Source organism: Podarcis melisellensis (genome assembly GCF_964234715.1).
Source record: "Podarcis melisellensis genome assembly, chromosome: 4".
Classification (NCBI taxonomy): domain Eukaryota; kingdom Metazoa; phylum Chordata; class Lepidosauria; order Squamata; family Lacertidae; genus Podarcis; species Podarcis melisellensis.
Window position 1 is genome coordinate 34,984,556 of NC_138531.1, and position 15,227 is coordinate 34,999,782.

At 45.1% G+C, this 15,227-nt stretch overlaps 1 protein-coding gene and 1 long non-coding RNA gene across 5 annotated transcripts in view; one reads left to right on the forward strand and one right to left on the reverse strand.

Moving 5' to 3' along the window:
• LOC309367912 (arylsulfatase D-like) overlaps nucleotides 1-2,608 on the reverse strand; it is a 16,279-nt gene extending 13,671 nt beyond the window's left edge. For 2 of the 3 annotated variants that reach the window (XM_081907620.1, XM_081907619.1), the window contains exons 1-2: nucleotides 2,318-2,608; nucleotides 403-541 (exon numbers count right to left, since the gene is read on the reverse strand). In XM_081907620.1, coding sequence (XP_081763746.1) covers nucleotides 403-405 — 3 coding nt within the window. In that variant the 5' untranslated portion in view covers nucleotides 406-541; nucleotides 2,318-2,608. The remainder of the gene's footprint in view (nucleotides 1-402; nucleotides 542-2,317) is intronic. The other variant, XM_081907621.1, reaches the window with a different exon arrangement.
• LOC309368001 overlaps nucleotides 1-12,083 on the forward strand; it is a 27,455-nt gene extending 15,372 nt beyond the window's left edge. The window contains exon 3 of one of the 2 annotated variants that reach the window (XR_014167470.1): nucleotides 11,989-12,083. This is a non-coding gene — a long non-coding RNA (uncharacterized lncRNA). Of the gene's footprint in view, nucleotides 1-8,943; nucleotides 9,070-11,988 lie in introns of those variants that run through there. The other variant, XR_014167471.1, reaches the window with a different exon arrangement.
• Nucleotides 12,084-15,227: the final 3,144 nt, after the last annotated feature.

Sequence of the window (15,227 nt, forward strand, 5' to 3'; positions counted from 1 at the left end):
AGTGTCCATAGGTTTCTTACTATTTGGGAATAATTATTTGAATAGTAGTCTTGACTGACAGATCTCAGTCAAACTACCTGTGGGCTTGTGACTGATTTGCACTGGTTTTCAACTGGACCAAGTTCAATGTAGTGGTTCTAACATATAAGACCCTATGCATCTCAGTATTAGACTGCTTATCCCTTATATACCTCATAGGTCACTGCAGTTTCTCACCCAAGTCCTTAAAATATCAGAAGCCCACTCTCTAGTAACTTTCTGTAAGGCTGCCCCTTTTTTTGTGGAACAGCATAAGGCAGAGCATTCCTATCTGTACTTTCTGAAAGCAACAAAACATTTACAGGTGCTTTAAATGCATGGTGTGCATAAGGCAGAGTGAAACAGAAGGAATAAAACACTAACCATTACCTTTTCCAGAGAAAAGGAGAAGTAGCGGCTTTCGTGTGGTTCCAAGCAAGCAACCTGGGGCCCTTGGAAGTGGCTTAAAACTAGAAAAGTTCTCCTCAGAAGAGCACACGAGGCTTGTATTCCCTTAAAGTTCCTAACCAAACATAGGGAAGATGTGGGGAAATAGGGGTGGTTAGAGAAAGGGATGGGATCAATTTAGGCAAGTTGAAGGAGGTCTGCTCTCAAAGGCATCCATGGGGTCAAGAAGGCTTGAAAGCAAGGAATGTTCAGAATCTCTACCATACCCTCAGGAGAAAGATTAACAAACTTGAGACTGAACAGCTAAAAGACAGGAGCTGGTAAAGGATTATTACATTTAGGACAAACAAAGAGACTGTCTATTTTCCAGAAAATGCAAATATAGTGGTACCTCGGGTTAAGAACTTAATTCGTTCTGGAGGTCCGTTCTTAACCTGAAACTGTTCTTAACCTGAGGTACCACTTTAGCTAATGTGGCCTCCCACTGCTGCCACACCACTGGCGTGTGATTTCTGTTCTTAACCCGAGGTACTATTTCTGGGTTAGCGGAGACTGTAACCTGAAGTGACTGTAACCTGAAGCATCTGTAACCTGAGGTACCACTGTAGTGCATTGACTAAGATATCAGTAGACCTTGCCATTTGGTAGGAAACACTTTATTCTTTTGCCAGAGTTAATTAATAACCAAATAGAACAGTTTACTTGTGCTAAATGTGGCAATGTTTCCAGTTGTTAATTTGGCATTTGTACACAATTGGGGCTCTTTCTCAGTCCCTGGAAAATAGGGACATTGGAGGGTCTGGTAATAGCTACACAGACTCACTGTCACTCTCTGTCCTCTCTCCATGAAAGAAGAAGGCACTTGCAGATTTGAATGGCATACTCTAGGTTGGCAAAACACATAAAGGACCACGTTTTGCTTGTGGGCCTGAAGTTTCCCATCCCTGGTTTTGGTCTTGATGGAATTTTACTCAGCCACCACTAGAGGCTGTCCACAAACCCCAGCAGCTCCTGACAGGTCTATGATTTGTCTCTGGTGTTCAGGAACTTGAAGAAGAATAGATAACCCCACCAGAAAGGCCAGCAGAAAGTGCACGCAAGCCTTAGGTGTTTTTCCACAACAACAATAAAAAATTGCACAGAAGAGAATGCTGCCCACTCAAAGTAAGTCAAAACACTGAAATGCCACCCACTTTACTGAGTGTCGTCCACAACATAGGGCAATGCAAAAAGAAAACAAGCTAAACACACAAATTTAATGGAATTCATAGCAATAGCTCAATGCAGTGTTTGCTCCCCCCTTTAATGCATAGTATATTGAATTATACATACCAATTGTGCAACAATTGTATTGCTAGCTATGAGGTTCTCACTATGACCTCCTATGATTTGACACATCTACAGCCTAGACTTGCCCTTCTCCAGTCAGATGTGAGATCTATTGTGTTCAGTGGGTGAGTGTGTATATGGCTGAAGTCGTAATTTCTTTTCCAATTCCCCAGACTTGCCAAAGAGAATCATATTGTTCTAGGCAGTGTTTATGGATATGTTCCAACCCATCATGCTTTGCGTGACAGAGCCTTTCACAATTGCCTTACTCACAGGACCAGCAGGGCTACACCTGCTAATTTCAAAATTACAGGTTGGTGCATAGTCCCAGAATAGCGAGAGGACATCTAAAATAGCTTTGCATTGCTTGGGAGCTTTAAATGTAGTTTGCTGTGTACAAGCAAAGAGAGGAAGCCGACCTCCTGAGAGATGTTATCGAAAATAAGCTGTTTTGAACTCAGTGTGCCGACGTGCTCTTGAGCGCCAGCCGTAGCAGTTGCATACTTTCCAACAGGAAAAAGATTTCTTGTATTTGATCACAGCAAAATGTCTTATACTGTACCTGGTGAAGTCTCCAGGAAGCCAGAGAGGCTACAGCAGCAGCAGCAGCAGTTGCAGGGAGTTTAGATTCAGGGCAGGCTTCATTCCCAGCTTTTCATCAAGGCTTAACTCCAGCCACAAGTGGCACATCTTTCATCAGTTGTTGCCGGAGGCTATAAAGGAAGTCATCATATCTGTCCCATCTGCTCATGCGCACTCTCTGAACAGTTCCCACTGGAAGAAACGCCGCTTTCTAGATCGACAACTAAGCTGAAAACTTCTCAGGCTGCTCTCTGCCTGTCAGTCGCACTCTGCAGCTCTCCCCAGTCTGCCGCCCTTTGATATCAGCACAGTGTTAACATTCAGTTGCACATGTGGGACTGATCAGAGAACAGTAGGGCCTTTCAGGAGAGACCTGGCTCAGATGATTGAAGAGGGACTCCCTGGTTTCTGGGAAATGGTTGTGGAATGCTCCCACTCTAAATTCTTACTGAAGCAGACCAATCCCCATTCCTAGAAGAGCCCCCCCCCCAGCTACTCTATAGGAATCTAAAGTAAGCAATCTGGGGAAAGTGACAAACCCCTGCAAGGGTTGCATAAAGGAAGACCTGTTACAAATGTCAGGCAGTTCATTTTCGAAAATAACTTTTGAATGATCCCTGCAGCCTATGACTGTAGTGTCATGAATTTCTTCCCAATGGTTTTCTTTGATGGTGGTGTAAAATCCTTTGAATAAGACAAAGAACAGCCCCCGCCTGCAACAGCCAGAATATCCTCCACTCTCTCTTGCCTATGTGCATGCGTGAGAGCACATGACCATACACCCTCCAATGTATCTCCTCCATTTCATTCTTCCTCCTTCTCTCCTTTCCTCAGCCCCACCTCCCAGGTACACCTTTTTACAAATGGAAGCTTTTAAAAACCTTAACTGCTGGGCTGGGGGCAAGATCAAGGAGGGGAGGCTTGATGAGAAAGCCTGTAAGTCACTTGAGAGCACAAAACTTGGATAATAAAATAAAATATTACTGGTAAGGTGCTTTTGGAGCTACATTAATTCCCTGATCTTTTCACAGAAGATGCAAGCTGCGGAACTGACGAGGGGCAAGCTGAGGGGCAATTCATGCAGCTCAGCTCACATCATGGGGTAATATGCCTTGTTGGGACTGTCTAGGACATCGTGCAACATGCCAATTTTGCTGAGTAGCAGTGTTTGAGGTTATCAGTGCTTTTTTCCCTAGAAAAATAGGTGCCGGTACTCACCATGATAGAGAGAGAGAAGATACTCCAAAGTCAACATATTTCAGAGGGTGACATCGGTTCCACTTCCGAGTGGGCCTGGGTTGAGCTCAGGCCACCAGGTCCCACCCCTGCCCCTGGGGTGGGGTAGTGCCCTGCATCACGCTGAGGGTGCCCCAGCCACGCCATTTGCCAGGCGACCAATCAGGGTGCTGTGGGGGCATGGCCAGGGCCAATTTAAACGTGGTGCGACTCTGGGAACTCCTCTTTCAGCCTCACGCCACAGGTTGAATCCTGACAAGACAGAAGTACTGTTTTGGGGGGACAGGAGGCGGGCAGGTGTCGAGGACTCCCTGGTCCTGAATGGGGTAACTGTGCCCCTGAAGCAGCCTGGGAGTCATTTTGGACTCACAGCTGTCCATGGAGGCACAGGTCAAATCTGTGTCCAGGGCAGCTGTTTACCAGCTCCATCTGGTACGTAGGCTGAGACCCTATCTGCCTGCGGCCTGTCTCACCAGAGTGGTGCATGCTCTGGTTATGTCCCACTTGGACTACTGCAATGCGCTCTACGTGGGGCTACCTTTGAAGGTGACTCGGAAACTACAACTAATCCAGAATGTGGCAGCTAGACTGGTGACTGGGGGCAGCCGCCGAGACCATATAACACTGGTCTTGAAAGACCTACATTGGCTCCCAGTACGTTTCCGAGCACAATTCAAAGTGTTGGTGCTGACCTTTAAAGCCCTAAACGGCCTCGGTCCAGTATACCTGAAGGAGCGTTTTCACCCCCATCGTTCTGTGCGGACTCTGAGGTCCAGCGCCGAGGGCCTTCTGGCGGTTCCCTCATTGCGAGAAGCAAAGCTACAGGGAACCAGGCAGAGGGCCTTCTCGGTAGTGGCGCCTGCCCTGTGGAACGCCCTTCCAGCAGATGTCAAAGCGATAAACAACTACCTGACATTCAGAAGACATCTTAAGGCAGCCCTGTTCAGGGAAGTTTTTAACGTGTGATATTTTAGTGTATTTTTGGTTTCTATGGAAGCCGCCCAGAGTGGCTGGGGAGGCCCAGCCAGATGGGTGGGGTATAAATAATAAATTATTATTATTATTATTATTATTATTATTATTATTATTATTATTATTTTCTCTCTCTCATATCATGGGTGTCAGCTTACATTATGGATCTATGTTCTGTGCTATTTTATTAATACTATTGCTACAAGTTTGACACGGCCTTTCGCTAGAGCAAAAGACTTATAAACTTTAAAGTAATGAGACAACTCCATTGCCTTCAATGTTTTGAAATATGGCCTCTTTGTGGTATGTGCCTTTGAGTGGTTCTCAGAGTGGTTTAACAGCCAACTCCTCTTCCCAGTGAACTCTGGGTACTGTAACACTGAAGAAAACAGGGGTTTCCTAACAACTCTCAGTACCCTCAGTATCCTGGGATTCTTTGGGGGAAGCAATGACTGTTTAAAGTGGTATGATCCTGATTTAAATGCATAGTGCAGATAGGACCTGAGATGCACGGAACAGCAGAGCTCTCCCTCTAGAAGCTTAAATGAGTTTAGCCACACAAGGCCTGTGGGCTGAGACACACTAAGCTCATAAATTCCACCCAGAATTCTACAGATAGTTAAAACTGTCACCGTATATTTAATTATAGAAAATAATGCCCATAACCATGTGCCATTTCATACAGAATACTAAAATAAGAGCCAGTGTGGTGTAGTGGTTAAGAGCAGTAGTCTCATAATCTGGGTAACCGGGTTCGCGTCTCAGCTCCTCCACATGCAGCTGCTGGGTGACCTTGGGCTAGTCACACTTATTTGAAGTATCTCAGCCCCACTCACCTCACAGAGTGTTTGTTGTGGGGGAAGAAGGGAAAGGAGAATGTTAGCCGCTTTGAGACTCCTTAAAGGGAGTGAAAGGTGGGATATCAAATCCAAACTCTTCTTCTTCTTCTTCTTCTTCTAATACCCTAACCTAGCTCACTCTCTATCCTCTAATAAATTACCTGAGAAAACAAGATTTGATCTTTTATTATTAAAGGAACTGTGAAAAGATCAAAATAACCACTAGAGGGTGCAAGTATCTCTTTTTTAAAAAAGAAAGAAGGAAGAAAAAGTGGTGCATAAAGATAGATGAGGGGGAGAGATGCTGGAGGAATTTGTTATTTGTGTATTCCAAGATAAACTAACCTTATCCATACCTTCCAGCTATTTGGGACTTATTGATATATCCACTGCCTTTCTCATGTCCCAAATATTCCAAGACAATTCCCAGCTCAGAATATATTTTGAATTGCGTATTTTAAGAGAAGTATAATTACACTAAAAAAGTTAGTGCAGATTTTTTTTTTTAAGTAGAAATTGGCTAGCTTACTCATCCCTAGTCAGGGGACAGCCTTGAATCCCACTTTGCGTCGAACCTCAGCCTGTTCATTGTAGATCACACCATAGGTGCAAACTCCCTGGGGCCCTGGGTGTCCCAGGACCCACAAAATTCCCCATGAAAGGGCCAGATACCCACAAATTTTGGTGCCAGGGCCATGCACACTGCATAGCACCCATGGTCCCGGGCACCCACAGTCGGGGGCCAAGTTGGCACCCCTGGCTCACGCAAAAGGACAGAGAAGGACAGAGAAACTCCTATTGACATTTTGAATATACAGTGGTACCTCGGGTTAAGTACTTACTTCGTTCCAGAGGTCCGTTCTTAACCTGAAACTGTTCTTAACCTGAAGCACCACTTTAGCTAATGGGGCCTCCTGCTGCCGCCATGCCGTCGGAGCATGATTTCTATTCTCATCCTGAAGCAAAGTTGTTAACCTGAGGTACTATTTGTGGGTTAGCGGAGTCTGTAATCTGAAGTGTATGTAACCCGAGGTACCGCTGTACTGCCATAAATCAAAGAGATATACAAGACTTAGGAGTAAATCACATATTGCATGTATTTATTCTTATCATCATTATCATCATCACCACCATCATTATCCCACTGCCTTGAGGGATATCTTCAGGAGAAAACAAGAGTAAGGAGTAAATAAACCCTACGCAAATCTGGAGTGGAGTCCCTAAGACAGTTGGATGATGTCTTGTACACAAGGGCAGAAAAAGGGGGTGCGGTGGGTACAGCCGCCCCAGGTGTCACCACTGGGGGGGGGTGACAAAATGGCAGGCGGCACTCACCGCGGGGCATGCAGTGTGCCCGAGCCACATGTCTCTCTTGGAAGAGATGCAGTGGCTTGGGTGAGCGCAGGCTCTGTGCTGCCCAAACGGTCCACCTGCTGCCTCCCCCCTAGCTGTAGGGCAGCTGAGTGGGAGGAGGCAGGCAGACTCCAGAGGCCCCACGGTGCACCCTGCCCCTATGGGTGGCTCTCCCCACCCCTGGGCGTGCTTCCCCAGGTGCCCAAGTGCTCTGCTGCTGCTTGTACACCTCCTTCCGGCAACTCCTGGGGCCAAGTTGCTGCCAAACATATTGCTCTGCTTTCCTTTGAACCACATCAGCGAGGCCAAGAGGGGAGGGGTCTTGCTGTCTGTGCAGCCCAGGACCTCCAGACACATTGCCCAGGCTTGTGCCTGGGGGAGGTCACTTGGGTGCTACTAACATAGCAGTTTGACTTCACCCCTGGAGGTGCATTCCATCGTTTCTTCAAACAGATAGATGCTGACAACGTTTTATATCCTACCTTTCCCCCCCCAGAACTGAGCATCAAAGCGGCTCACATATTTATATCATAATAGTAAGAAGTTTACAAAAAAATAACAAATACTTCATAAACAGAACAAACCATGGAACTAAAAGACTACAATACTAGATGAAACGGGTATGTGGGTGGCACTGTGGTCTAAACCACAGAGCCTAGGGCATGGGTGGGCAAACTAAGCCTGGGGGCCGGATCCGGCCCAATTGCCTTCTAAATCTGGCCCATGGACGGTCTGGGAATCAGCGTGTTTTTACATTAGAATGTGTCCTTTTATTTAAAATACATCTCTGGGTTATTTGTGGGGCCTGCCTGGTGTTTTTACACAAGTAAAATGTGTGCTTTTATTTAAAATGCATCTCTGGGTTATTTGTGGGGCATAGGTATTTGTTCATTCCCCCCAAAAATATAGTCCAGCCCCCCCACAGGGTCTGAGGGACAGTGGACTGGCCCCCTGCTGAAAAAGTTTGCTGACCCCTGGCCTAGGGCTTGCTGATTGGAAGGTCAGCAGTTTGAATCCCTGCAACATGGTGAGCTCCCATTGTTCGGTCCCTGCTCCTGCCCACCTAGCAGTTCGAAAGCATGTCAAAGTGCAAGTAGATAAATAGCTACTGCTCTGGCAGGAAGGTAAACAGCATTTCCGTGTGCTGCTCTGGTTCACCAGAAGTGGCTTAGTCATGCTGGCCACATGACCTGGAAGCTGTACGCTGGCTCCCTCGGCCAGTAAAGCAAGATGAGCGCCGCAACCCCAGAGTCATCTAAGACTTAAGGTCAGGGATCCCTTTACCTTTACTAGATGAAACAATAACATCCCCTGCCAAAAAATAATAATCCCATTGCAGCTTACTTTGAAAACTTTGAAAGAGTTGAGAGATGACTCAATTGTGTGGCCAGCAAGTACTTGTAAGATGGACAGAGGACCAGAACCATCTGGACCCCACATCCTCCAATCACATCCCTCTCTTCTCCCCGTACTGTCTTCAACCCATAACCCATAGGAGCAATTTACAGAGAATTAACCAGTGGTGGCTGGTCCATTAGGGCAAATGCAGCGCTGCCCACTAATCTCAGTCTGCCCTCAGCCAGCCTTCACCTGCCCTGCCTTCTTACTTAGAAGCAGTGCAGAGGACAGCACAGCTTGTCAGCTTTGTCCTCCTCAGACTCAGTGTTTCCCTTTGTACTATTCAGTAGGGAAGAGGATGGGGACAAAACTGGAATGAGTTGGCTCTGCTTGCCATTAGCTCTGGTGCCACCTACTGTTGGCCTCCCTGCGTTCTGTCCTATCAGGCCAAATGGACACCAGCCACCACTGGAATTAATACAGGAATTCCAGGTGCTCCAACTGCATCTCCTCTGTTGCTTTTATTGCCATAGTTGCAATTCAGCAGTGAATTTCATTGCTGGATTCCCCATTCCAAGTTTTCTTCTTGTGTCAGGTGCATATGGCTTGACATCTGCGCCAAAGGCCTTGATCTACGAGGGAAGCTCGGAAAGAATGCAAAAGTTCCTGTCAAGAGTTTATGGTGGAGAACAATACTCAATAAAGCGCTGCTCCTCTGTGCTCCAGTGTGAGAAAACTCTTGACAGAAAATTGGCTCTGTTGTTGAATGTTGAGGGAAGGTATCAGGATGGTGTTCATTTGTCTGGGACTTCATCGCTGAGTATTTCTGTGACTGTTACTTGAGTGTGACTGTGCATCTCTTCCACAGCTTGTTCCGATTTTGTGAAGGGGACTTTGTGGGATAGAAAATGCTGTTTCACAGCCAAGGACGCCAGTCAAGTATTTTGTGTTTTTGGCAATCGATGGAGACAACACTTTACTGCATTCGAAGAAAAGATATATCAATGACTACTTCTACATTTTCCCCTCACCTATGTATCATATGCTGAACTGTGGGATGCTCTGAAGCCTATATTCTCATAAAAATCCAGTATAGTATTTCCAGTATTTTAAAAATGGTCTTTTTCAATGTGTCTCAACTTACCTCTCATAGCCAATTACCTGTCAGTTTCTTTAAGTTACTGCTTTAAGAGTTCATCCCTGTAGACAGTTTTCCTCTCTTGCCTTTGGCTTTTGGTGGTGTGGATTAGGGAGAAGAGAGCTGCTTCCTTAAAAAGAACACAAAGTGCTTGGAAACCCATTACTCATTTCAACAAAGGTAGCACTTGCTGCTAAGGGTAAACTCCAAGCCCCTGGGGGAGGAGACATGAACCCTTTCCTCTGCTAGAATTACTACAGTTCCCCACTGCAAATAACCCTCCCTAACTGTGGTATGAATTGTTCATAGGGAAAAAGAGGAAGTCAAATACATGCAGTCATTGAGGAGATTTCACCCCTCCCATATCCAAGAATCTCCTGATGAGTCTGGTGATTCTTCAGAGAGAAGGAGGCGTGTTCTGCTCTCTACTTATTCTGCTCCAGCACCACATCAAAGAGTCAGTCAGTCAGTGTGTTGGAGAGAGAGAGAGACTGAGTGTTACAGATAGTGTGTAGAGATAAGGTTGCTGCTAAGAGCAGCTGCAGACACTCAGTGTAGTGCAGCTTTCATTTATGCCTAGAACCCATTTAGCTCTGTATATAGTTGTATTATAGTTGTAGACAGAATAAAGAAGTTATTCTACAGAGCTGCTCTCCAAGTCGTTTATAGTCTGCTAGACTCTGCTATACTCTGCTGTGCGACGACTGTCTTCTTGTTGGAAGTGAATCCGGTGCTCACAACTCTAAGCTGTGAGTCCACAGCACTTTGACCTGTTCCTGTGCAGAAGGTGGTCTCTGGAAGTGCTACCCAGCTCGCCTAGCCCAGTCGGGGCTGAAGTGTATGAGTCCAGTTGGTGGCACTGGCTCAAGGGCGATGCTGACAGTCATATCCATCCTATATACAGTCTTCAAGTGCATATATATGCAGCCAAACAGGATTTTTTCATATGAGAGACGACAAGTTTTCCCTCAAACACCTGAATAAGTCTATACATGTATACACCAGAATTGCCAGGTAGCAACCTCTTGCTACCTTAGGAGACACACCTCTGCTTCCAACTTGCTTAACTGGTACTATTTCCCTTCCCCACTGTAGAGCTGGTGTTAATAAAATTACCCACCAACACTATATTTTGGAGGCTGGTCCCCTAAACTTTGCTAACTGGAAATTAATTGGGGCACAGCAACATATAAAGCAAATATCCTTCAACTTTTTATTTTTTAAAAAGAGAAATGTCCATTCTGACCGAAATTGTCAAAGTTTGGCAGGAAGAAGTTATTTTAAAGAAGAGAAGAAATACTGATAAGTTAAATGCAACATAATTAAATACAGCATCCAAAACCATACATTTCCTTACAATATTGTTATGAGTTTGGGGTGGCAGGAGGAAGTAGGCTGGATGTGAGATCCTTCTAACCCCTGGGTCCAGCCTCCATCATAGGCTCAGGTCGTAGATATGTGTAAATAAACCACATATCATAAAGACACCACAGCCTCCGCTGTGCCTCATTTCCAAAAGGAAGCACAAATCCTGGGTAAACTCCTGGAACTCTTGGAATCTCAAACCACTCGGAGAATGGAATGGCTCGCAACAATATGCTTTAGCCACTAGAGGGTGGAGAGATACTGTAATGTAAGAACATGAGAAGTTGCATAGAGCGAACACCTCATTTTATTGCGGGCTTTTTGCACAATCCATTATCTTGAACTTTGCTCAAGACACCATCTAGGTTTCAAGTGGAGGTGCAGAAAGTACTGTATTTTTCGCTCTATAAGACGCACCAGACCACAAGACGCACCTAGTTTTTGGAGGAGCAAAACAAGAAAAAATATATTCTGAATCTCAGAAGCTAGAACAGCAAGAGGGATCGCTGTGCAGTGCAAGCAGAGATTCCTCTTGCTGTTCTGGCTTCTGGGATAGCTGCACAGCCTGCATTCGCTCCATAAGACGCACACACATCTCCCCTTACTTTTTAGGAGGGAAAAAGTGAGTCTCATAGAGCAAAAAATACGATACTTAGATTTCGTTGGAATCTATGTTGATCTGTTGTTCATATAAGGAAAGATTTTGCCTAACCATGAGCAGACACTTTCTGAGACGAAGAGCTGCTCTACCATGGAACAGTCTACCTTGGGAAGCTGTGTGATCTCCTACGCTGGAAGTATTTAAGCAGAGACTGGGCAGCCATCTGCCAGCAATGCTGTGGTTGTGTCCTCCATTGGAGACCCCACCCTGAGTAGCAGGTTGAGCTGGATATCCCTTCCCAGCCTAAGATTCTAACCAGACAAATGGTTTCTGCAGCATGGATAGCAACTGCAAAATTATTCCACTAAGCACAATGTTATAGATAGACACTTTCCTCTAGCTGCTGTACAGAGAAAGCTTCAGTTCAGCCCTCATGTGTTGCTAGCAATCTTGGGTTCATTCCCACACAATCTTTCCTTTCTTATTCACGAGTGGCTGGTGGGATGGTGTCGGTGCTCTTTTGTTCTGTGACCTCAGAATGGAGCGGAGTAATAATTCTTTGCAGACACTCGAGGGTGCTGTTCTTAGAGAGTAAATGTTGCCCGTGGTGCCTGGTATCATTTCTAGTCACCAGTTTTAGAGGGTGTTGTGGCGCTTCAGTAATCTGTATCTATGATGTCAGCAGGAAAAGGAAAACGTGCATACATATTCTGGGAACTGATATTGTCAACTTGCCAACTGCCCAGGACAAAGAATGGCCTAATTTGCTTGTTTGACTCCCCCCCCCCCGCCGCCCATTTCTTTTGCAGAGTTTTGATATGCATTGCATCTGGCCTGGAGTTAAACATTATCACCTTCTCTAATGGCTACAGATCAAACTGCTCTTAAATGGAGAGCTACAGGGGCCTGTTCAATATGAAGTGGAAAATGTGATCTCAAATTTTAGTATACACCACGCTGTTTCCCCTCTTTCATCTCCAGTGCCTTCCCACAGCTGATTTGTTCCATATATCAAGAGAGTTATATTTACCCTTGTTGGGATTCTGTAATTAATTACTGCAGATGGAAAAGTGGAGGTGACGGGGAAGGGAAAATCTTGAGGTAAAACCAAATCAAAATGATGTGGAACCAGAGCCCAGTTTTTCTCCACTCTTCAGGCATTCTGCAGCCACATACAGTAGATTTAAGGCATTATCATGCCACTTTAAACAGTTATGGCTTCATCTGAAGAATTCTGGGAGCTGTAGTTTGTTAAGGCTTCTGATAGTTGTTAGAAGATCCCTCTGTCAAGGGAGATTTATTGTTAAACCACTCTGGCAATTGAGGCAGGGGGCTCCTGTACTAATAGAGGCTTTGAGTGTATTTTAGAACCCTGGAAAAATCAGGGTTCCGCTGCTATTTTTCTAGAAGAATAGGTGCCAGAACTCACAAGAACCCTTGTTCTCTTATAATGGCAATGGCGCCCACCTGAGAGGTGCTGGAACTGAATACCCATGAGTTCCAGCTGAAACAAAAAGCCCTGAGTGTGATTGTTTGCAAGGCGCAATCCACACAGAGCCTCTGCTTAATACCAGGAGCAGGGCCGTCTTTACCCGGGGTGCAAGGGGTGCGGGGCACCCGGGCGCAGAATTCTGGGGGGCGCCAGGCGCCCACCACTGAAACCACCTAAGCTCTTAACTATCTACCTGTTATGAAATAATAAATAATTTTGATCAAGCTAGAAAACCAAATTACATATATACCTAGGTATTACCGAAATGTATACCTACTGTTTCACTAAAGGACTTTCGACTTTGTGCGCTCATTTACCAAAGATGTGCTGCACCAGCTGCGGCCCTTGTCATTCACAACAGCGGCGCTTGTCAAATTTGGGGGTGCTGGGCAGATTTTTGCACCCTGGCAGCACATAGGCTAAAGACTCCCCTGACCAGGAGTTTGTGCATTTGGTTTTCTGCTCGCAGCCACACACAGCTCATGGTTTGTGCATGGAAAAAGCATGGTGTTGAGGTGGGATGAAAAATGCAGACTGCCCCTTTGCTCTCCACATCAATGCCTTGCACACAGATAATATGTGAATATGGAGAACAATACCTCAGTAATATCTGCAGCAGCCCTGTAAAGCAGATATTATGATTAACATCATATTACAAAAGGCTACTGGAACCAGCATCTTTGTCTCACTGTGATCTTTAAATACTGTACGATGCTGAACTTATGATGAAATCAGGCCCAGGAATCTCAGTCTAATGTTGACCCTAGATTGAATAGTGCTATGTGAGAAGGTTCAAACTCTTCTACCACTTTATTTTTACATGGGTCCTTACCAAGTCGCTTGATCAGGATGGAAATCAACGACACAGTGGGGAATAGAGTAGATCATTAGCACGGCAGTTTAAAGCTCTGTATGCATCAGTAATAATTGCAAAATCCTCTGGCAACTTGATAGCTATATATCCTTCACTAATTCCCTCTTTATGCATCGTAACATCAGAGGACTTGGATGCTCAAAGCACCACATTTTAAACTGTTTTCAAGGCAGCTTAATAAAAGGCCTGAGTTGAGCACATGCTGCTTCTATTAACTTTAATGGCACAAGTTTTCAATCTCAGATAGCTATGTAATTAATAAATTATGCCTAGGCCACAATTACATGCATGCCCACTCACTCACATACACTTAAGGGAGGAGAGGCTAATAATCCCCCCCCCCAAAAAAAATGAGCAGAAAAAAATCACAAGAAGAAAGGATGCATTTTAGTAATATGTGCAGGGGGACAAGTGACCAATCTTCAGTTTAGCACTAGTGGAAATGAGTGCCACACCCCAAAGTTGAATTCAACTAGACTTAACTGTCCAGGGGTCCTTTGCCTTTACTTTACTTTTACCTTACTCTTTAAAATGAACAAAAAATCCTATACGAGAAAGGGAGTGGGTGAGTGAGGTAGACATGGAAGACACACAACAGCAGTTATGGTTTGCATTGCGTATTTCCTCCTTTCTGTGTAGGCGGAATGGTTGTGTAGACACTGTCAGTTGTTGGAGTGGAGTCTAAGTATGCACACAATACATTTAAGATGTATTTAAAGCATGTGGCTTCCTGCAAAGAATCTTGGGAACTGTAGTTCACCCTTTACAGAGCAACGAATTCCCAGCACACTTAATAAAATAGTTAACTTCTTTGGTGGAAGTCATGTGCTTTAAGTAATAGAGATAATTAGCAATAATTGTACTTTAACTGTATGGTGTGTATCCAGCCTGCATTATTGTTTCTTGGAGTCCCCAAACAGGCACCTGTTAGGATTCAGACCAGAGAAGACTTAGCAATGGGCTCAAGTCCCTAGGAGTGTTCTGGAGGAAGGCTCTTTGTGGAAGTGCTTCCTTTGTGTGGTCTTGCCAAACTGGGAGAGGTAGCCAATGATGCAGAAGACAGAATTGGGATTCAAGTATACCTTAACATATTGGAGAACTGGGCCATGGTCTGGAGGTGTGTAGCATACAGTTGTATCCAATGCTAGTCCTACACAGGGTAAACCCACTGAAATTAATAGATACTACTAATTTAGGCTAATTTCAGCGGATCTAATCTGGACAGAACTTAGTTGGGTACAGTCCTAAGTCTGCTCCTTCCATTCGCTGCCCCATCCCACCCATGACTTCATTGCTAATTTAGCCATTATGCTGGCATATCTGGGGTATTCCACTAGCACATATGTCATGGAAAGAGCATGTCTAGCTGACATAACAGGGCTTTCACCAAATCCTATAGCCAGAAGAACTGAAGTACAGCATTGTCACATAAAACTCTAAAACTGGGATGGGAAGCTTGTGAACCTCCAGACGTAGCAGAGCTCCAACTCCCATCATCCCTAACCATGGACCATAATGGTTGGGGCTGTTGGCAGTTGGAGTCCAAGAAGATCTGGTAGGACAAAGTCCTCCTATCCCTGCTCTAGAAGAAATGTGGAAGGGAAACTAGCAACTAACAACTAACAACTTTTCCTTCCAGCATTTAACTGGGAAGACATTTGGCAGAAGATTGAATAAAAAAG